The 23,630-nt window shown below is 38.2% G+C and overlaps 1 protein-coding gene across 2 annotated transcripts in view; it reads left to right on the top strand.

Moving 5' to 3' along the window:
* LOC120525078 (C-type lectin domain family 10 member A-like) overlaps positions 1 to 16,309 on the top strand; it is a 35,965-nt gene extending 19,656 nt beyond the window's left edge. For both annotated transcript variants that reach the window (XM_039747054.1, XM_039747055.1), the window contains 5 exons: positions 9,735 to 9,854; positions 10,004 to 10,099; positions 10,204 to 10,346; positions 14,916 to 15,028; positions 15,830 to 16,309. In XM_039747054.1, coding sequence (XP_039602988.1) covers positions 9,735 to 9,854; positions 10,004 to 10,099; positions 10,204 to 10,346; positions 14,916 to 15,028; positions 15,830 to 15,968 — 611 coding nt within the window. In that variant the 3' untranslated portion in view covers positions 15,969 to 16,309. The remainder of the gene's footprint in view (positions 1 to 9,734; positions 9,855 to 10,003; positions 10,100 to 10,203; positions 10,347 to 14,915; positions 15,029 to 15,829) is intronic.
* Positions 16,310 to 23,630: the final 7,321 nt, after the last annotated feature.

Here is a 23,630-nt window from a genome sequence, read left to right as displayed (position 1 = left end):
TGTTTTTACCCCCTTTGCCCTGATCTACAGTATGTCTCATCACAATATGATTGCAGAGGTCTAAAGAGAGTTCCTTTGACTTTATGGCTTGGTTTCTGTCTTGGCAAGCAATGTGAATTGTGGACTTTCTATACATTAGTTTGCGCCTTTCTCAGTGATGTCCATACAATTCAGTTTGTTAAAAGTGGTCTCCAATCAAGCTCTGGACACATCTCATTGAGACTTAAAACACACAGCATGGACCAGACCACAATTTGGAGTGTCAAAGCAAAGGATCTGAATATTTGTATAAATGAGAAATTAGGTTTTTTGATGTTTTAATAAATTTGCAAAACTTTCTAAAAACATTTTCACTTTATCATTATGGGTTATTGGATGTTGATTGATGGGTAAAATGGCAAATGTATCCATTTGAAATTAAATCTACAATTCAATAAAGTGTACTAAAAATGAAGTGGTCTGGAATCCACTTTTGGAATCTACAGTATGCAGTATTTACTGATGGCAAAACAAACTGCAACACTTTTCATTAGACTAAAACTTAATCCTTTATTGCTGAAATAAGAATGAAATTATAAAAATAGCAGCAAAATAAAACAGTACAACAACAAAACAAATGGAAAGTAAATATAAACATGAACAACAGTTCTTGCTTCCCCTACTGCTTGACACCTCTGGTGAACAGAGCAAATGACTTCTGAATGTGCAGTTGTCGGATATTATCCTGTTCCTGAAGAAAGGAAGATGGCTGTGACTATAGATGTTACAATCTAGAACATCCCAAAGGTGCCCCATTGAATTAAGATTAGAGGAAATGACAGGAACTGCACACCAGCATCCATCCCTTAGCACAGCTGAAACCACAGTAGCTGTGTGTGGCCTAAAATTATACTGCTGTATGGTCACATTGTGGATGTGAACAGAGGGCTTTTAAGAGGCCATTTTGTTCTAAGGCTGGCAGCATGGAGTCTTTATTTTACTTTCCTATTACTGATAGGGGGACTGTATCTGTAGTTCAGGGGGCAGATCTAAAACAGACCACATGGACCAGTCTAACATGTTACACCTTTTCCAGTGCGACCACTTCGGGGTGACTGATCTTGGATGGTCATCAGTTCCGGCAGTCTGCTAAAACCTTGAAAAGATGTGGTAGACTGGCTTAATCCAGAGTGTCATGCTTTGCGGGAACAGAACATGCCTACCTATAGAGGGCCAATTGCCCCCTCTCCTGTTTCTTGTGACATTTCTGGTAGAAATCAACATCTTAATTAAAGAAAGAAACTTATCCCTTAACAAGATAAATCAGTAATAGGCTGGGGAAAAGGTTGTCCATCTGCATCATTTATTACTCTTCAGCTAATGCTTGAACAGGGAGCACTCTTCTACAACATAACAGGATGGTCAGAGAGACAAAGGATACAGGAAACTATTCAATTCATATACAGTGTCAATCAATACATACATTTATTCTGGTTAGTTTGTTGTTTTACATCCAAGTGATCTATATAAAATAAAAGCCATGTATTTATTTTTTTTGATTATTGTTATATAATTTGGGTTGAACCATTACACTTGAAATGTCTGCATATTTAACAGCTGTTCAATCTTGTTGAATACAGGTCATCTGATCTCTTTGTCATCTTTCAATACATGTTATGTATTACATTTTTGCCTCTGTTGTTAACTTGACCTTTATCTGGTTTCCTGTTTCTGACATTAACCCTTTATTCTATTTCTTCAAGATGAGTTCTATGTATATGGAAAGCATATCTAAACACTTTATCTTAAATGATCATGTGACTCCTGAGATTATTTTTTTCTTCCACACATTCAAGGCATTATCTAATGCACAAAAAATCAAACAAGCATGGCCTCTGGCTTGCTTGACCTAATTATTAATTGAAAGTGAACTGATTGGTCATTGGTCCATTTGGACTTGTAAAAGAGCATGTGACAAGTTTTTGGCAAGTTGCAGTACCTCACTGCAGAAACTGGATTGCTGGTCAGAGGACTAAAACAAATTGACAACTTTTTGTTAAAGTACGCAAGCTAAAGCTATAGTTTTCTCATTATAGAAAAGGTCCTGTTTCTTTTTTTTCATCAGTATATGTTTATTTATGCTAGAACAGTTTATTTCTGTTTCTTGCTTCACCAATGCTAACCTTCTTTTTCACTCTGTCTACTGGCTTAGCTATGAATGTCAGTTTACCTAAAATATGGCTATGGTTTTTATAAAATACTAGCCAACCCGCGGTGTACCATACGCCGCATAATCAGGCCGGTTTTTAAATGATTTTTAAGCACAGGGAGAAAATTAACATTTGAAAAATCGTTAATGTAATAATTCAGCAAGAAAAGCAACATTGTAACAATGCACAGAAAAAACCAACACACAATCGTCCGTGCACGCTCAGGCGCAGAGGGTGGAACAGGAGGAGAGGAGAAAGACATCCACTCCGCTCCCTCCGTCATGCTAGTCTGCCGATTTCTCGTGCAGTATGCACTTCCTGCTCATGTGCCCACCTCAAACTCGTCACTCGAGTCGTTGTCGTCTTTGTACAGTCCAGATGCAGCTGTGACTCATGTAGACGTTTCATTGCTCTGTGCGGTTTTGGCTGCTTTTCTATATATAATCCACTAAGACACCTGACCACGGTAATAGCGAGGTGGGAGGGGGATGTGTACAAAGGGTAGGGACGTAATGAGTGGGAGTGTATGAGTCGCACTTAGTGGGAATTCCACGCTTTGCAGCCCGAATGGGATTCAACGGCTTACCCACGCCTCTCTGCGCTGGGTAGACATGGTCAATCTCATGCATAATTATTTATTGAATGCTAAACACTTCTGGAAAGACACAGTTGTCTAAAACGGGTTGGTGTGAGAATACAACAGTAAGTGAATGAAAAGATGGAACTCTGGAGAGAGCAAAATACAACACAAGAGTGAACCCGCGGCATAACAAACGCCGCGTGGCTCAGACGTGCATGTGGACTCTTAGCACAGACGAAAGGGACTAACTGAGTGCTCGGTGAGGTTTTCACGTCCGGGCAAATGGGCAGGCAGTGTGAATGCCTAGAGAGCAAGGGTAGATGCCGGCCAGTAATAAATGAGTGTTGGTGAGTGGGGAAACGTCTTCCGTGTTCCTGCAGGAGCATCTAAGAAGACGCATTTTGATGCAAATAGCTGTATGTAGCGTGTAAAACAGTTTGCTATGGTGTACGCGGTCGTGCGTCGTAACCGAAAACTCGGTTTTTAAAGACTGCTTACTTCATTGTGCTTTAACCTCAGTTGTAAAGGTTTGTTTTAAGAATCCCATGGGATACCCCTCGCAAACTGTTTCACACACTGCATATGGCAATTCACCTCCGTGAGAAACATGCCTCTATGAACAGTCAACGTAGTTCGGAGGTGCATGACATGCACATGACATTAACCTCACCTGCACTGCATGTGGCCTCTACGACAGACGAATATAAATGACGCCATTTTTTCTGTGTCGTCGCGTCTGAGTTGGTGGGCATGGCCCTGCGAGTTGTCGTCGTATCCAATGGTCTTGGAGTTGGTGAGCGTGGCTCCTTCCTGTGTGCGCCATAGGTGTCTCACTTGTTGGCAGCTTAGTGAATCCACGCCCCTTCCGCCGTGCTTTCCATGGTTGTCTTGCCTTAGTGAGTTATATATATATAGATTTTGAAAACATAGAAAGTTGCTATTTGGCCACATTTGCATACAAAGTCGATTCTTTAGTAAAAATGAGTTTCAGATTTATGTCTTCCATTCATTACAGCTCTGCTGATAGCCCAAGGGCTAAAGAAAACCCAGGAGGACACCAAAACATTGAATATCTCCCCCTACTCAAATCAGACTAATATCCCTAAGGAGACAGATACAATAAAATAAACTAAACAATGAATTTAAAATAAAAAATGAACATAGGTATGAAAACAGGTCAAAGAAATTGCAAATTTAGTCTATATAAGGGATGGGTACAGAACCTGCTGCAGGTGTGCTGATGGGAGGAGTGTGTGGGGCAGTGGAGACTAAAAGATATCTGATATGTTGTGTGGGGACTGTAAAAGTACTAGGTTTGATGTGCTTGTGTCTAAGTAAGAAACCATGAAGGATTGTTTCATCCACCAGCCTGTGAGTGTGTTTGCCTTTGCTCCCTCAATATCTTGAAAGTAAAATACCTTAGGCTTAAAACTGGCATGACTACCTGCTACTGCTCATGCAGAATGTCACTACCCGTTGTTTCACCCACACTACTCATCTGCTTTGCTTTTAATAATTCTAGATCTCTGTAATAGCAAAGTTCCACTTTTAAATTCTCGACTTGATTCACAGGTCTCTCAGTGATTTTCACTTTCTCTATCACATAGAGTCTCTGCATGCTGTCTAAGAGGGACCAGGATATACTTGATGGTATGCGATATGTACGCTTGCGGGCGCTGCTGCTATGCAAGCAGTATACTGACTATACTTGCGTGCTTACTTGATGTAAATCCAGAGGATTCCAGGAGGTAGCAGTACAAAATGCTGTTGCAAAGCTGCAAAAAAAGATGACAACAGCAACACTGAAGATAGTTTGTGAGACTTTTAAATGTATAGCGTCATTGCAATGGGAATATACGATGCTTGTTTTGCCTATGTGAGAAATGGATGAAGTTAAACAATATTAATAATTTCATATGTCAGCATTTAAGTTTGATGATTTGCTTCACAGCCTCGAATCATTCATCAAACATAGAATAACGCACATTCATCCTATTGGAGCTATAATGCGACTAGCCGTCACACTGGATTATCTTGCAGCAACTGAATTCCCATTTCTTTTCTCTGACATTTTGCGCTTTGCATGGACACATTTGTCTCAAATTTGCTTCCGTTTTATCTTGCACATTTCCACATCCACTTTCAAAGAGCTGGCGTTTTGATGGCAGTTGTTCTGACAGGCATGTTTGTCACTATGGAGTTTTTGATGGTAAATACCGATCTTGACATCATATACCAAAACCTGAACAGGAATACCAATCAAATTTTTGCTGGTACTGCAACTCGCACATTCATTCGTGACGATGTACTCAGAGGATGCATCAAAAGAGCACTGGGAATACATGGCAGACATGATGTGCGCACGTAAATGTTCTGAAACTCTTCTCAAGTATAAGCCCAGTTCTAAGAAATCTTCTATTTACTTAGCCTTCATAGTTTTGGTTTATTGGTATATGACGTTAACATCGTAAAATCCCCTCCTCTCTCTCTCTCTCACTCTCCAGACATACTTAAAATGTAAGCGTTTTCAATTTCTATTCTACACGTTCAGGTGGAAATACACCTCTTCACTAAGTATCATTTGGGATGCTTTAGCTTTCTATGCCTCTCTTCTGATACCTTGGTCTGACTTCATAAACTGACAAATGTTGTTATCTTTCCAGACTCAGCTATATGCAATATATTGATTTTGATTGTGTGGTCTTGATAGGGTCATCTACTAAACAGAAACTAACATCATAGAGATCAATCCATTAGCATAGGGACCTTTCAGCATTTTGCACCTGTTAATGATTTTCATTTTTCTTTAATTGTATATGCCTTTTCAAGATATCTTCTGAATTTAGTTTGCTTCCAGAAAGTGTTATTTAAAGTTATGTAATTTTACTGCCTTTTCTGTGAAGCCATTTGAAACCATTTTCTGTTTGTGGGCACCACCATTTTCTGAAGTTCATGTCCCTGCATTGCGAATGTAACAGTCCCATAGTGAGCAGCTGTGACATCACATGGTTGGCTAGTATAAATGTCATAATGAAAATTTCCCATTCATCTGAGTTTTCAGATAACCAACAAAAGATTACTATGTGTTTAGTTAGGTAGTGTTCCTAGTAAACAACAATTAAAGGTTTTGATTTTCATTTGATGTCTACGTTACAAATCTTTGCTTGTCTTTCGGCTCACATCTCTTCTTCGGTACTTTAACTGAAAATTCTCTGTCATCTTCTCACTGTCAGCACATCTCTTCGGACAATTGCAAGTATGTTCCATAAAGCATGTGCTGGACATTATACTCCATGCTATCTGTTAAACACCAGTCACTGTTTCAATCAGGGCATTAGGAACTCTTGGAAATTAGGCTCTATTAAGAGAGTAACTAATAAAGGTGCATCATTGTACGTATTTTCCTCAAGGATAATGAAACTTTAAATTCAAAGATTTCTCTCTGTCAAATGAAAATAAAATTCTACATAATTAAAAATAAAAATTTCCCATAGTATGAGTGCTTACAACTACTAATTGAAGAAAGGCCCATTGGAAACCAGATAACAACAGTCTTTAAGTCTTACTTTCAGAGTTGTATAAAGTATTGACCAGCCATATTTGAGTAAAAGTAGAGATACCTTTTTGAAAAGTTACTCAAGTGAAAGTAAAATTTGAGAATGAGAAAACGACTAAAGTAGAAGTTGGAAGTATCTGTTACTAATTATACTTAAGTTAAAGTAAATGTGGGATTGCTCCTCATTTTATATTAATCCACATTCAATAGGCTGCCATCTGAACACAGCAGCATTAGCTTTGGGAAATTACAGAAACTGGGACTGTAGTTGATTAGCTGTTAAAGCTATTGATGAATATTTGAAAATCCTACCAGATTCCTCCTATATGTGAATCTTTCTAAAGTTTTGGAATCCTGCATTTTCAAGTAAAGCATTGTGTGTATTTGAGTAGCCCCTTTATTTACTGGTTTAATATTGCAGCAATAAATGTGCCTAACAAAATATATTGCAGTGAAAGTGGCCATTTGCCATTGAAAATGTAGTGAAGTGCAAGAGAAAGTAAACAGGAAATTTTATCTCTCTATTATAATAAAAAAATCCTGGGACGAGACAAGACATTTTAGCCTGGGACGAGATGTGACTTTTTCAGAGAGATACTTTCAGGTCCCGTGACATGAGACTTTGTGCCAAGAGATTTAACCATGCCCGGAGCCAGAAATAAAAGACAAAGAGTAGATGACAAAGTAAAACATCGTAAAGAGGTTAAAAACCATGCAGAGCCGGTTAGAGAAACTACTAAAATTCAAAAGTCCCAAAATAACGATAGTAAAGATTGCATTAGCACAAACAAACGGCAATTATTACTTGGTGAAATAACAAAACGGCGAAAGAGATTGAATATATTGTTCGGATTTAAACTTTAAGTCGGAAACTTGTAGATTGTTTAATTTGCGTTGCCATCAGGGAAAAGTAGTGTTTCTTCCCAATGAAGAGGCCTATCCGCGAGAATTAAAAGATTTGTTGTTTGGTGAAACTGAAATCCATATACGCGAGTGGCAGAGATGCAAAGTGGCTGGTGTGTAGCGCAGGCTAGGGTGGGTGGTGAACAAAGTGAGCAGGGGACACAGCCCCTAGTATCTAAGAAAGGTAGAAATATTATGAAAACATACTCAAGTACAGTAACAAAGAATGTCTTCTTTAATACTATACAACATTGCTCTGAATCCTTAATTGATTAAATCAAGGAGCAGAAACTGCAAACCAGAGAGGTAAGGAGGGCAGTCATGGTGTCTTCATAGTGATGTTTTTCTCTGGTATGCTACCAAAATCTTGCAGGATCCCTTCCATATGTACTGTATTATATGTGTATATTTTTCCACCTTTGCCTTAAAATTGAGCAGTCTATTCTAACTGTTGGTGAAGGTGTACAGTTTCATTTGACTACAGCCTAAGACTCTTAGAATGTTCATCTCATTCCCAGCCTTATTTCAGCTTTCCAACCCCTCATGTTATTTTTACAAAAGTTTTCCAGTATTATGCCCTTGAGAGTTCCCAAGCACAAAATCCCCAAAACTTCCAAAAATGGCAAATAGAGAAAGCTATTACCATCACACCCTTGCTAAATATAAGAGCAAACACAGTATCTTTCTAAAATAAAGATTTATTCTTAACAAAAATGCTCAGGAATAACTTGAAGATCTGTGGAGCACAGAAAGGTAAAAAGGAGCTGCCAGTACAGAAATAATCACAACTAAATTCTCACCAACTCCCATGTGCGTTTAAATTAACTGTAAGGGACTGTGCCATTTTGTAGATTTTCTGTTTTGTTATAGTGTTTCTATGCAGAGGTAGCTAGGTGTGAAGGGTGCAAGATGTCCCTGTTGTGTCAGTGTAAAGGTCAACATCTTGGTTATGTAAGATTTAGGATAAAAACTGTAGGGTAGTAAAAGGCTTCCAAATCAAAAGCTAGGCTGAAAGGCTCCGAGATGGTCCAGAGCAGGGCTGCTCATTTCCTGTCCTGGAGTTCTGCAGTGGCTGCTGCTTTTCATTCCAACCTGTTTCATTATTAGAAGTCAGGCCGAGCAGATAATGAAACTTGGTATTTATTTTAGATTTTTCATTTTCTGAGAACATTATCCATATGTTTTGTAGTCTATATTAGATTTGTACCTCTTGCTCCTTCCCATCTCTCTGATTTATTTCATAATATTGTATTAACACAGATACTTCATGATGCATATGTTCAGGTTTAAATGAAAGCACCTTAGCCAGAGAGCTTCTGGTTCCTTTGACATTTGGTCCTTATTATTAACTAATGACTGGTTAAGAAAACAGGTAGCAATTAAAACCTAAAAAACTAAAATAGGCAACTAAGTGTTCTAAATCATAACAAATATGTTCACTAAGGCTAACTCCAAAAACCATGTGGCTTTAGTGGTAAAAAATTCAATTTGAATTAAAAATTTGGTTAAAGAAAACACCTGCAGCCACAGCAGGCCTCCAGGTTTGGAGTTGAGAACCCCTGGACGAGAAATAAAAATCAGCCTGACCTTAAACTCAAGAGGCTGGCTTTTGGGCCAAAACAGGGGCAGAAGTTTGAAAAAAAAACACCTTCAGTTTGAAGGGGGTTTGAAATTATATTAAAAAACAAAAAAAGGTGCCTTAAATTAATTTCATTTAATCATATAATATCAGAACTAACCAAGAACTCAGAAACTATCAAACATGACAGACGGATTTCAAAAATCAAGAACAGAAATAGATTTCCAAAAAATAAAAATGCTAAATACTAAAAAAGTGAAGAAAGGCACTTCAAGAGAAAGAAAAGTAAGTTTGCAAAACCAAAAGAGGGAGAAAAACAGTGACAAAAGCAAAAGGCCATAGTCAAAAAGAGAAATACGAATAGGGACAACAAATTTGCAGAATTTTTAAAATTGAACTTTATTACACAATTTACAGCAATTCCATGAGTCACCGTCAAAATATTCCCCTTGAGATGCAATACAGTTGTCCATCTGCTTCTTCCATTCCTGGAAATATTTCTTGTACTCCTCTTCTGTTACTGTGTTTAGAACCCCCAACAAATTGTCATCGTTTCACTTCAGTCTCAGTTTTAATTTCAGGAACTAAAACTCATCACAGAGAGTGCAATCTGGTGAATTCAGAGGGTGCAAAGCAATATCCACATTGGTCAAAACCTCCTTCCCTCAAAAGTCTTGGTAGTCTCTCCATGGGGATAAAACTCTTTATTAACAATTTTGTCAATGTCAAAAAAATGTGTTTACCATTGACTTGATGTTTGATATGACCTGACGTGCTTCTGATGAAATGCGGTTTTCTCAAATTTAGCTTTGCAGACATTTACTTCCTATAATTGCCACAATCTGATAATTGACTGGAGAATGCCTGGAAAATTGCACATATCAGGATTTAATGTTGCTTGGGTACGCTTTTCCCTTCTCTTTACAGACCATGATGACATCAAGCAGACTCTAGCAGCAGTTCAGACAGCACTATTGAATCTGAGCCAGTCTCTCCAGACAGAGGACACTTCCAGAAAATTACAGCTACAAACATTACAAAACAGTGGTATGAAGCAAAAAACATGACAATATACATGGCTGATAACGAATTGGACCAATGAGAATGTTTTTCTGCATTGAAGACAGACTCTATTGGGCAACTAAATTGAATTTTATACTACTGGAGTTCTGACCCTTTACTTTTTCTTTCCATAGTTGGCCAGGGATCTGAAACTCTAAAACTGGTTAAAGTCTCTGTGGATGTCTTGGCTACACAGTTCCTGCAAAAAGCAACAAAAAATGATAGTAAAGGTGTGGTCAGTCCCGTTAAACAAATTTAAAAGCTAAAATAAAACAAATAAACAGCTTAGAATTGACAATTTCTAACTGAGAACATATTTTAATTTTATTTTCAGAAGTGCAGTGTCCCCTAAACTGGCAAAAATTTCAGACAAGCTGCTATTACTTCTCATTGGCTCAGAAATGTTGGAAAGACTCTCGAGAACTCTGCTTATACATGAACTCTGACCTTGTGGTGATCAACAGCCAGAGTGAAAATGTAAGTTTCAACAGGTGTAAGCAAAGGGCGTTGGGAAGTCTCTTGGTTCTAGGATCTGTTTATTGATTAATTGTCACGTCCTGGCTTCTCTTGGCATTAATAAGCTATTTGGAGGTTTCTGAATAATGAGTGACATTGGTATAAAATGAATTAAATTGACAGTCATTTCTAAATATAATATAAAAAGACCTCTTTTTATGATTTATTTATTGGTATAAAGCAGAAATAAAAAAAACAGCAGGCTAATTACAAAAAAGAAAAGTTTTAGACTTCCATATGCAAAGGTCCCTTTATATCACAGCTACAATAGCTGCACATTTTTAATATTGATCTTATCATAATGTCTTGTCTCAGCCAAGGTTCCTACTCTGGCTGGACTTCAAATTCAAACTTGATGCCTCGTTTGTTCATTTTGATTCATTTTATGTTGATTATGCACATCTTTCTTCTTCTTCTTTTGGCTGCTCCCATTAGGGGTTGCCACAGCAGATCATCTTCTTCCATATCTTTCTGTCCTCTGCATCTTGTTCTATTACACCCATCACCTGCATGTCCTCTCTCACCACATCCATAAACCTTCTCTTAGGCCTTCCTCTTGTCCTCTTCCCTGGCAGCTCTATCCTTAGCATCCTTCTCCCAATATACTCAGCATCTCTCCTCTGCACATGTCCAAACCAACGCAATCTCACCTCTCTGACTTTCTCTCCCAACTGTCCAACTTGAGCTGACCCTCTAATGTTCTCATTTCTAATCCTGTCCATCCTCGTAACCCTTAATGCAAATCTTAGCATCTTTAACTCTGCCACCTCCAGCTCTGTCTCCTGCTTTCTGGTCAGTGCCACAGTCTTGAGCCCATATAACACAGCTGGTCTCACTACCATCCTGTAGACCTTCCTTTTCACTCTTGCTGATATCCATCTGTCACAAATTACTCCTGACACTCTTCTCCACCCATTCCACCCTACCTGCTCTCTTTTTCACCTCTCTTCCACAATCCCCATTACACTGTACTGTTGATCCCAAGTATTTAAACTCATCCACCTTCTCCAACTCTACTCCTTGCATCCTCACCATTCCACTGACCTCCCTCTCATTCACACACATGTATTCCGTCTTGTTCCTACTGACCTTCATTCCTCTCCTCTCTAGAGCATATCTCTACCTCTCCAGTGTCTCCTCAACCTGCTCCCAACAATTGCTACAGATCACAATGTCCATCCTTTTGGCAAAATCCACTATCCTCTGACCTTCTTCATTCCTCTCCTTGACACTATATCTACCCACCACCTCCTCGTCTCCTCTGTTCCTTTCACCAACATGTCCATTGAAATCCACTCCAATCACCACTTTCTGTCCCTTGGGTACACTGTTCATCTCTTCATCCAACTCACTCCAAAAATCTTCTTTCTCATCCGTTGCACATCCAACTTGCGGTGCATATGCACTAACAACATTCATCATCACACCTCCAATTTCCAGCTTCATAATCACTACACTACCTGACACTCTTTTCACCTCCAAAACACTCTTGACATACTGTTCCTTCAGAATAACCCCTACTCCATTTCTCCTCCTATCCACACCATGATAGAACAATTTGAATCCACCTCCGATCCACCTGGCCTTACTCCCCTTCCATTTAGTCTCTTGCACATACAATATATCAGCCTTTCTTCTCTCCATCATATCTGCTAACTCTCTCCCCTTACCAGTCATACTGCCAACATTCAAAGTTCCTACTCTCAGTCCACTCTCTTTACTTTCCTCCTCTCGTTCCTGCCTCCAGACACGTCTCCCCCCTCTTTTTCCCCTTCTTCCTTTTCGGCTAACAGTAGCCTAATTTCTGCCAGCACCCTGTTGGCTAACAGTACTGGTGGCGGTCGTTGTTAACCCGGGGCTCAACTGATCCAGTATGGACATTTGTATTGTTGTCCGCATATTGATTTGGCAAAGTTTTACACTGGATGCCCTTCCTGACGTGACCCTCTCCATTTATCTGGGCTTGGGACTGGCATGAAGAAACACACTGGTTTGTGCATCCCCTATAGGTGGGACCATTTGCCAGTCACCATCAGGAACTGCCTTCTGCCCTATAAATCAGGAGGGCCTTCCAAAGATCCTGGCGGTTCATTGTGAATTTGCTCTTGGGTGGTGAGTTCTTGTGCTTTTGTAAAATCTTATGCTTTGTGTTTTTTGTTTTTTTTTTGGATTTTATTTTCAAACTTCTGCTTTGTGTTTTCACTTTGCTTTCTAATTCTGTATTGGGACTCTGTTCCCCTTGGATTTCCTTCTTGTCACAGGCAGCTCTATTCGATGGAGCTTCATTGTGATTTGAATACTTTTTTGGGTAGAATTAATCTTCTATTTTATAAAAATTCTGTGTCTGCCATAATGGTGATTATTGGAAGTGTTTGGAACTATGTGCTTTGGAACTCTTTAGTGCTTGGGATTCCCATGTAACAGCTTCTGAAATACAATTATTTTATTTAGGATTAGATTATTTGTAACCTATTCACAATATCATATTCATACCAATGTCCACTTAAAGGAATACTTAGGTCTGCCAGTGAACAGCATCTGGTGATGCCCCCTCTGCATGGTATCAAGTTTCAATCTAGACTCTTTTGTTGTGTACTTCTTAGTGGGTGGAGTGAACTGCCCACCTTCATCTGTACTTCTGAATCCCTCAATGTATTTAAGAAGCAATTGGAAAACCCACCTGCCCTGCTAATATTTGTCTAATTGATTGGGAAAAAAAACTGTGCTCTGTGATCATTCATATTGTTGGTTGATTTGTTGTTATATTAAGTTTAATTGTTTTATCATTGTTAATCTGTGATTGCAGATTTATTAGTTATTACAGCTTTTCACTTGTGGCAATCACCTTTTGTTGCCTGTGCTACTACACTTGCTGAACAAACAGGCCCTAGCCTAATGCTACTCAATTATGTTTACCTCTTGTGTAAGCTGCTTTAGATAAAAGTGTCTGGCAAGCAAATAAATAAGTAAATACGCAGTAAATACTCCACCAAAAAAAAAAAATTTCTAACCTTGTGTTTTCATGTAGAACAGAGATTAAAAAAAACCAACTTTCTTATAGAATAGGCATCAGCAAACTATATCAAAAACATATATGAAAAAATCCCACTGTTCTTGTGTCGCATAAACCACATGTGAAGTTACAGTAACTTGTTGTATGCTCACAACATACAACAAACATGCAGTTTTACAAAAATATTGTTAAACAAACAACCTTCACAAAATATGCTCGCGTGAGCAAATATAGAATGTGGCCTAGCAATTGAATTAAAGATAAATGTTATATATATTTAATGACTTTAAAGAAAAAAGAAAATTAGGCAAACCATTTTTTTGCTGATATTTATTAATATTATGCTAACACAAATGCTCTGCATGGAGATGTAGTTTTATGCAAACAAAGGCCACAACAGAAACGATTGAGGGATCACACACACCTAGCACCACTAACCAAAGGATGGGTGGACAACTGGAGAAGGGGCTGTTGTACTGGACAGCAAAAAAGAGATGTAATCACATTTGGCTTTGGTGAATTTGGTGAAGTTCAAGTATGAAAGCTCATTGGTTGGCAAGTGCACAATACTGTAAATCTCCAGTGAGTATGCCAGGTGTGGTGGCTATGAGTGTAGGTATTGCTTTACCAGAAGCAAAAAGGGAGGTACAGAGAAGTAGAGGAGGAGGTGGCACCCTTGAGGAGTTCAAGACAAGCTCAGACCAGCTGGTTTAAATTTAACAGGTTCCCCCCAAGCTACTCCATTGTAATATGCATTTGCATCTATGGAATATGAAATAGGACCACCACCCTTCCTTCTGAAATCATTTGCATTTATTTGCATGTCTGTTTACTTTGAATGGGGATACTAAACCTCTTTCCCTCATTTCTAAAATTCTTTACATACACATTCACATCTTTGGACTTTGAAGCAGAACCACATACAACTAATGAAAAACACACAAAAAAATTAAGTAAACAAAAGAAAAATCTTTGTCCTCTTCCTCTTTTTCTTCTTTTGCCACTTCTATGTGTTTGATCAACTTTCTCCAAACAGCTTGGTCCTGCACCTTCCTTGATAGTCAAGCCCTTTTCCTTCAGATATTCTTTAATTTCATCCATCCAAAATATTGTACACAGAACAGTACTTAGTTACAGTACATAGCACTTCTGTTACACCCAGTAACAGATATACACCCAGTTAACCAAGAGCACTATAACTGTTGTCCATTGTCTTATGAAAGTTTTGCCAACAAAGTTAGGTAACACTACTACCAGTACTTTTTTTCATATGTTTATTATCCCTTTGTTCACATTACCTTATTTGATTAGCCTCTTTTTCACAGTTGAAGCCAAGAAAGGTTATGGAACTTGCTGAGGGTCTCACAGTAAGTCATGGGCGGATATTAAACTGGCAGTCATCATGTTTTGAGCCTAATGCCTTAACTGCTCCTCTACATTGCTGCCACAATAGTTAATCTTATCTCTCGCAATGTCTGAATTTTGATTCTATTTTCCTGTTATCTCTTATTTTTCAGGATTTTATTAAAGGAAAACACAACAATGATATTTTTTGGATTGGCCTGACAGATGAAACGATAACGAACACATGGGAGTGGGTGGATGGAACAGACTATGAAAGCAACTTCAAGTGAGACATCCTTGACATTGCATCACATTGTATGAAGAGAATATCATGCCTGGTTTCAATTTCATTAGCAGATATTCAATCAAGCATTAAACTTAACACTTAACATATTGCCTGTGTTCCCTGGAACATTGAGTAGTGGTTAGTACTGTTGTCTCAGGTCACTGGGTTCATATCTTAGTTTACTCAGTGTATGTATGAAACGTGTACATCCTCCCCATGCTGTAAGGGCGTTTTCTCTGGGTAATTTGGTTTTGCAACCATACCCCAAAAATCGTTGGTGAACTGGTAACTTTAGATTGTCCCTTTGTAAACAGAGCTGGATTTATGAATGAGTATCCTCTGCAGTAGTTCTATGTTCGTTCCACCACCCAATGCCCATCACCTGGACTAAAGAACAGATGGACATTTACTCTACACATTTACTCTAAGGAAGTTAACCAGATGTAAAATGTGCTGCTTTTATGAATCTCACATAGCATTTAGTTTGAATCTAAGGACAATCAACAAGCTTTATAGATAGATAGATAGATAGATAGATAGATAGATAGATAGATAGATAGATAGATAGATAGATAGATAGATACTTTATTAATCCCAAGGGGAAATTCACATAATCCTAAAAATGCAGACAAACATTTTTGTTAATTTATTAAATACTGCAACAATTTTTGGATACAGAATATCAAAACGATCTCATGACAATTGTTAACTGTTATGATTGTCAATGTAGCTAAAAATGGAAATGTAATCATAAATAATGTGTTAATCTTAAATATTCTCCTCTACTGTCTGTGGCTGCAGGTCATGGAGTCCTGGTCAACCAGACAACTGGACCGGTCATGGAATGAAGGGTGGTGAAGACTGTGGGGGCCATTTAGTAACTGGACTCTGGAATGACGATCACTGCGACAGATTATATAATTTTGTGTGTGAGAAATAGTCTGGAGAGAAGTGAAGATAAAATCCCATTGCTCTACCACACTGCTCCATCACATTGTCTTTATTGAGCTTCTGCAATCTGAAGCAAGGATTAACAGCTGGCTTTAAAAATAAAAGGAAAATGTTATTGTTAAATGTGTAGCTAGAGACAGCAAGGGCAAATAATTATTTTTGAATCTGATTTATAAACAATGAACTTTTACAGTTATTTAAAAAATAATTCAAACTGCTTGTGTATCTACAGTTTCAGATATGAAAGAAGTTGAAAAGCCTCTGATTAAAAGTGTCAGAACTAATGGAAGAACTTCTAAGTATTAATAAACGAAAAGGCACTTCTATTGATCTTTTTTACTATAATTGGGGTTCTCATTTCATATGAGGATTGCACTTGTGGAAACTGCCCGACTCTGATGCAACAGGCACAGCCCAAAGTGCAGCACAACACAGTTTTTTATTTTTACTCTTGGGTACTGCTTCTCATTGTTTCCCACCATCACAGCACAGTATGTCTTCTTTGTTCTACCTTCACTCCCTCACTGGCAAGCTTTGTCCCAACTCTGGCTTTTTGAATGGAGTGAGGCAGCTCTTTTTAAGCAGGTCCTTTGAGTGCTCCAAGTGGCTCATCAACGTTACCTGGAATCACTCGCTGGTGTAGTGGATGTCCACTGTAGGGCTCTGCAGCTCCCCCTGGCGGCCCCCATGGAGCCCTTCAAGGTTGTACCAAACTCCAACTCCCAGTGTGCCCTGTGGGAATCCATGATGCCATAGCCATCCAGGATGGCTGCTTTCTAGCATCCTGGGTAAGGGAATGCCCTATGGATACTCTCTCCCCGGGTCCTTCCATCCCAGCTGGGTAATGGCCATGGCCACCGGTCACATACTGTATAATGAGAGTCATTTTGTTACTTCTGATTGTACTGGATTGATTTCAGCGAGAGGTCAGAAAATAAAAGATGAGGTTTGAAACTGAAGTAAATGGTCAAAACCGAAGATCAAAGAGAGAAATGGCCAAACCAGAAATGTGCCACAAAAACAAAAGTTAATCCCAAAAATCCTCAAAATAAAAAGTGTACTGTAGTTCACAAATAACAAATCTAATCTCAGAGGATGGGTAAATTTTTGTGCTGGTTTGACCATTTCTTTGATAAGTTCTGTTGATATATATCAACCTTATGTGCTATGAGCACATTTATTCATGCAGCACACGGTGCATTAAATGTGGGGTTAAGAAAAGAAACACATTTTCTGAATCAAGGCATTTCACAAAGCCTTGTACACTTTCTAGTTTCAATACACGGGTTTATTATGGCTTCTTCATGTTTTTTTTTTTCATTTTACTGAGTTTACTTCACAAGCTGCTGCTCTCTGCAGACATTACATAAATGTTTGTTGCCTTGTATTATGTGGATTTGAACTTGGAGGTATTGTCCATATGTGGACAGCCAACCCTAACACACATTTGGTCATGAACATGAACAAATCCTTAACTTACTACATATCCAGAGTACGGTTGTAGGGCACCTGGAGTCTATGCCAGCAAGCAATGAATACAGGCTGGCAGGAACAATCCCTGGCTAGGATACCAGTCAATGTGAACACACTCACAGCAAAGGGGGGCAAGATAGCATCACCAGTCCACCTAACTTGCTTGATTTTGGATTGTGAGAGGAAACCAACATGGACACAAAGAAAATCTCTATATGAGGGGGACCCACGATATGAGCCTCAGTCTCCTTACTGTGAGGCTGCAGCTCTACCACCTCACCGCCCCTTATTGGTGACTTCTTTTAATTTTTTTTAGTGTTAAGTTGTTCTTTTAACAATTAAATAATGTGTGATTAAGGTAGGGTGACTCCCCTGTTGCGAAGCCCGATGGGAGAAGCAGGGGAGCCGCCAGGTAGAAAGAAGAAAGCACCGTGCTTTGGAGTTTAAGAGACCACTTCCAGCCATTGCTTTAACCTCGTTTGCATTGTTTTTAAAGGACTTGTTTTTTTACTAATGGATTTTAACCTCCACTAATTCACTCATTTTAATGGATTATTTATTTAAAGAAGACGTTTGATACACTGCACTTTATTTAATTTGAACACTGTTTTGATGTTTGCTGGTTTTAAAATACCTCTCACCTTCCAGGAAAGAAGGAAGTGCATACATATAATATAATGAACAACAATTTAGGATTTAAAAAAATCTATATTTTATTTTATTTTAACAGGCGGGTTAATTCATCAGGCGGTCAATGCGAGGCCAGTTAAGAGGGATTGTACTGTAATAATAAAAGGAAAATAAAAATACAATGCTTAAGTAGTATGAACAGCAGGTGGCACCACTGAGCCCACAAACCACAGATATACAGGACCCAATACAACTCCGGGTTCAAATATAAGGATTTGTAATCCACACAAGTTCTAAAGTGACAATGAATATAGACAAATACAGACTTTAATTAATAATTCTCTCTCTTTCTCTTCTCTCGCCTTCTCTGCTCCCGTCAGTGTCTGACTATGACTTGTTGAAAGCACTTACGGGTGATCTGGAAACCATGAATGACCTCCCCCAGCAGGGCCCATTCCCATGCAGCCCTGGAAGTGTCCAAACAGGGACCATTGACAAGGAACACTATTTACCTATTTATTTGGGAGGTATTTGCTGAACTGCTCCTGGCTTCCAGCTCTTCTCAGTCCATTATTCCTTCCAGTATTCTAGCTAGGATGGAAAATTATCCATCCATCCATTTTCTAACCCACTGAATCCGAACACAGGGTCATGGGGGTCTACTGGAACCAATCCCAGCCAACACAGGTCACAAGGCAGGAACCAATCCTGGTAAGGGTGCCAACCCACTGCAGGACACACACAAACACACCAAGCACACACTAGGGCCAATTTAGAATCGCCAATCCACCTAACCTGCATGTCTTTGGACGGTGGGAGGAAACCGGAGCACCAAGAGAAAACCCACGTGGACACGGGGAGAACATGCAAACTCCATGCAGGGAGGACCCGGGAAGCAAACCCAGGTCTCCTAACTGCTAGGCAGCAGTGCTACCACTGCACCACTGCACCACTGCGCCACCGCGCCGCCCATGGAAAATTATAAGGGCAAAAAATCTTCTTCAAACCTGACAGGGATGCCTGTCCATCCTCTTAGACACTTACAGTGGTTTTAAACTATTTATTCTTCCAAAACATAAAATGCCTTTGAATTTATTGGTACTAGTCTAGATTTTCTTTCTTTTTTTTTTCTGCATTGTTACAACCCAGAACATTGAGATTAACGGAAATTTTACCAATAATATGCACCAATACTGTGCAATTTTAGAAAATATAAAAACAACACTTTAGGAATTGTTCAAATAGTTATTTATTCTTCTGCAATTAAAATATAAAACACATTGAAAACATTAGTTCACTGTGTTACTTAATGTGTGACAACATTGCCAAATGCGGACCTAAAATAATGATAATATCTGTGTTACCAAATCATCACTAGGCCAATGAGGGGCTTACTGAACTGGTCATGTTTGATTAAAATATTTTAAATTTATAAATATAGTAGCTATTTTATGGTGTATTACAATAAACATGCTGTAAAGAGAAGTGAATGATTGATTGATTGATTAAATTTAATATTAAAATATAATGATAAACATTGTTTGTTGCCACACTTACCATATTAATTAGTGATTCAAAGATTCAGTGATCCCTCGCAGAGTCATTCAACGCTTCGACTTTCGATTTTATATGCAAGCATATCTAAATATATATCACAGATTTTTCACTGGTTCGCGGATTTCTGTGGACAATGGGTCTTTTAATTTATGGCACATGCTTCCTCAGTTGCTTTGCCCAGTTGATTTCATACAAGGGACGCTATTGGCGGATGGCTGAGCAGCTACCCAATCAGAGCACGTATTACATTAAATAAAACTCCTCAATAATATAAGATATGTGCTGTGCTTTGCATACTTAAAGCCCAAACAGCACGTATTGATTTTTGATTGTTTGCTTTTCTCTCTCTGTCTCTCTCTGACATTCTCTGCTCCAGACGGAGGGAGTGTGAGCAGAGGGGCTGCTCGCACACTGGCCTAGAGGATACGGACGCTCCTATAAAAAATGCTGAAAGACTACCTTCACATTGCTCCCTTCCTTGCAGCTGCTTTATCGGGTGGTGCTTCACATGCTTAAAAGAATGAAAAGCACCTATTGATTTTTGATTGTTTGCTTTTCTCTCTCTGTCTCTCTCACTCTCTCTCTGACATTCTCTGCTCCTGACGTGCACTCCTTTGAAGAGGACGATATGTTTGCATTCTTTAAATTGTGAGACGGAACTGTCATCTCTGTCTTGTCATGGAGCACAGTTTAAACTTTTAAAAAAGAGACAAATGTTTGTTTGCAGTGTTTTAAAGTCATTGTTTCTATAACCTCCTGTGTTTCTGTGCAAATCTGTGACCAAAGCGTGACAATATAAAAATAACAATATAAACGTATGGTTTTTACTTCGCGGATTTTGACCTTTCGCGGGGGTTTCTGGAATGTAACCCCCGTGATCGAGGAGGAATTACTGGTAATATGATATTTGTAACGTCTAATATGTTTTATTTTCTCTTATTTTGTCTAATATATTGGATAATACAAGTGTAATGGTGGCTAAAGGGTGTTATTTCATGCCTAGAGGCTCTAATAATGTTAAAAAAAACTTATATAGAAGGACTTAAACAGGTTTTCTATGCTCTAACTGTGAAAATATTCGATTTATAAATAAAGAATACTACTTTGCGGAAATTCATTTATCGTGGATAAGTCTGGAACTGATTAACCGTGATAAACGAGGGCCAACTGTACTAGGGTATGGTGGGAAAAGGATTTTTTAATTAATACTTCAGAAAAGGAGTGGAAGGCCGCCATGCATAGAATAGCTCTATGTGTGCTGAGTCATTCAACTTTAAATCACATTTACCTCAGGGCAAGGTTTTGTATTCAGGGCAAGATCCAACTTGTAAACGTTGCAATTTCGACATTTTCCCTTTATATTTTTCCCCTCTAACTATTTCTGCCCCTGCTCTTGACTCTCCTCTCTTTTTTCTTTTTTTATTAGATTTTGTCCTTTTATTTATTCCTGTTTTCACTTTTAACTTTCTGATTTTTTTTCTTTTCTTCTTTTTTCTAGTTTGACTATGAAGTCATTTGATTTATAAGTTCAACTTGATTGCACGCAATGTGATTTATTTCCTTCAAATAAAAAAAAAATAACTAGTGAAAAATCCCATCTGGCTTTTAGAACCCCTTAATGAGTCTTCATCCAAGAGAGCAATCTTTCCGCAGGTAGCAAAATTACATTAAGCATATTCCCAAAAGTAAATAAAAGACATTTGTCACAGTTGCATCTATGCTCATCTTTTCTTTTCATTAATGATTGCTTTTGCAAGCATTGATGTAGAAGTCTTATTTGTTTTTGAGTAACAAATACTTCACTGAAGACAAGTCAGAATAAATTAAACAGTCCTAAGGGTCACCTCTGGGAATTGCCATGAGACCCAGCAGGAAGCTGGCAGGTGACACTTGATTACCTTGGGGGCACATAATGAAATTAGTGGAAATCCTTCCGTCCGCCTTATTTTCCTTGAGGATGTTTTGCTGTTTATCTGCCAGAGGGGATGTTGTGAAAACCTGCAGGATTGCCTCCAGAAAGCCTTACAGGTAGAAAAGTTTTCCGGATGATGAAATTGTGTTGGGATCAGGTAACAAAAATTGCTGCATTTTTTATGCCCTGAGGCCACTGTTAAGGATGTTAAAATAAATTGCATTTCTGTTTTTCAGATTATCGATGGTTGTTTGAACATCTATTTAATGCCACTGTTATAACTGATGTGACAAAAAGTTCAATAAGTATGATTCTAAACAGGCCTGCGACAACTAACAAGAAAATATCAAAGATGGGATTTTGATTTTTTTTTTCCAAAAAAATATAATGATGCATTACATATAGTAATAGCTTAAGTTATTACAAACATGAAATGTTTTCATGATGGTATTAATGAAAATGGGTGCCAGGCTAACGCAAAATGCTAACACATTAGTACAGAATGCAGAAGCAGGAATCTTAACCAGAAAAATGCACCTCACCATTTTTAGCTGTTATGTTGCTTATTTGTGTCATTTATAATTGACTTTAAAATACTACTGATGGTGTATAAATCCTTAAATAATCTCACTCCTTCTATTATTTTGGTGTGCCAGTCCCCCTACACTCCAAGTCATAACCTTAGATCTTCTAATATTGGTCTGTTTATTATTTCAAGAGCAATCCATAAAAGAAGTGCTGAGGGGGCCTTTTGCTGTTATTCAGTAAAACTCTGTAATACGTTACCAATAGAATTTTGCCAGTCTAATACTGTGGAACTCCTAAAAACTCACAGTTTTAATTTGTTTTTTCCATAGTTACATTTATGTTGTACTATTAATAAAATATATAGTTACCAAGTGATCACATTCTTCAGAGAGGTGCAGTCTTTATTAACCTCTACTTTTCTCTGCTTTCCTTTCTGGTTTTTCTGCAGTGGTGTTTTGCGACACCACCATCTGATCGACACATTGTGTGCCAACCTGTGATGCTGGAATGAAGGTTGGAGCCCCAGCTGTCCACAAGACCAACTGCATAAAATACTCAGGGACAAAGCCTGACGACAATGAGCAATGATATGAGCATATTTATGTTAGGTAGAATGCCAAGTTGGGGCTGGGTGGTCTTTTGACATTGGAAACCTTGCAGATTTTTTTCTTTCTCCAGTTTAACTGGATCTTTTTGTTTTGTTTTGCTTTTCTGTCTGACCTTATCATTGTACTCTTCTGTAGAGACTTACAGTACAATAAGATATTTGTACTGTATATAAGGATGTTACTTTTCTACTAATTTTACCTATGCTATATAAGCTTATAAGGATGTATTTATTTACTTTTCTTTTGTACTAGAGTGTTGTACCGTGGTAGCCATTATGAATGTAGAGAAAAGCCAAGCAAAGTGACACCTTTTATTGGCTAACTAAAAAGATTACAATATGCAAGCTTTTGAGGCAACACAGGCCCCTTCTTCAGGAAAGATGTAACCTGAGTTGCCTTGAAAGCTTTTTAGTTAGCCAATAAAAGGTGTCATTTTGCTTGACTTTTTACTACTTTACTTTTCATTATCATTGTACTAATTGTATTTATTTTTCTTTTCTTGTAACATTCTTTTTGACATTTTGTAAAGCAATTTCAGCTACATTCTTTGTATAGAAATGTGCTATATAAATAAACGTTATTGTTGTTATAGCACACACCCATGTGATCCCCTCTTACCATTTAGAGTCAGAGTTTTACTGATAACAATGAGCCTTGGAAGCATAAGAGCAGAAAAACACCACTCTTGCCTGTTTACCAGCTCCTGTAGGCCAGACATTGGTCTTAAGAAGCAGAAAAAAACTTAGTAAACTACACAACTCTGGATGGAAACATTACCCTAGTAGGCCATCACACGTACCATTTCAATAAGGTTCAGTAGGAAAATATGCATGTTTTCAAATAAAATCTATGTTTAAAGCTAAAGAGGTCTAAGTTAGAAGATAGCTTTAGCCTCTGATTAAAATCTTTTGCAATAAAAGTTCCATTGTATTCAATAGATAGG

The sequence above is a fragment of the Polypterus senegalus genome, chromosome 3, assembly GCF_016835505.1.
Source record: "Polypterus senegalus isolate Bchr_013 chromosome 3, ASM1683550v1, whole genome shotgun sequence".
NCBI lineage: Eukaryota > Metazoa > Chordata > Cladistia > Polypteriformes > Polypteridae > Polypterus > Polypterus senegalus.
This window is presented reverse-complemented; position numbering and strand designations above follow the sequence as displayed.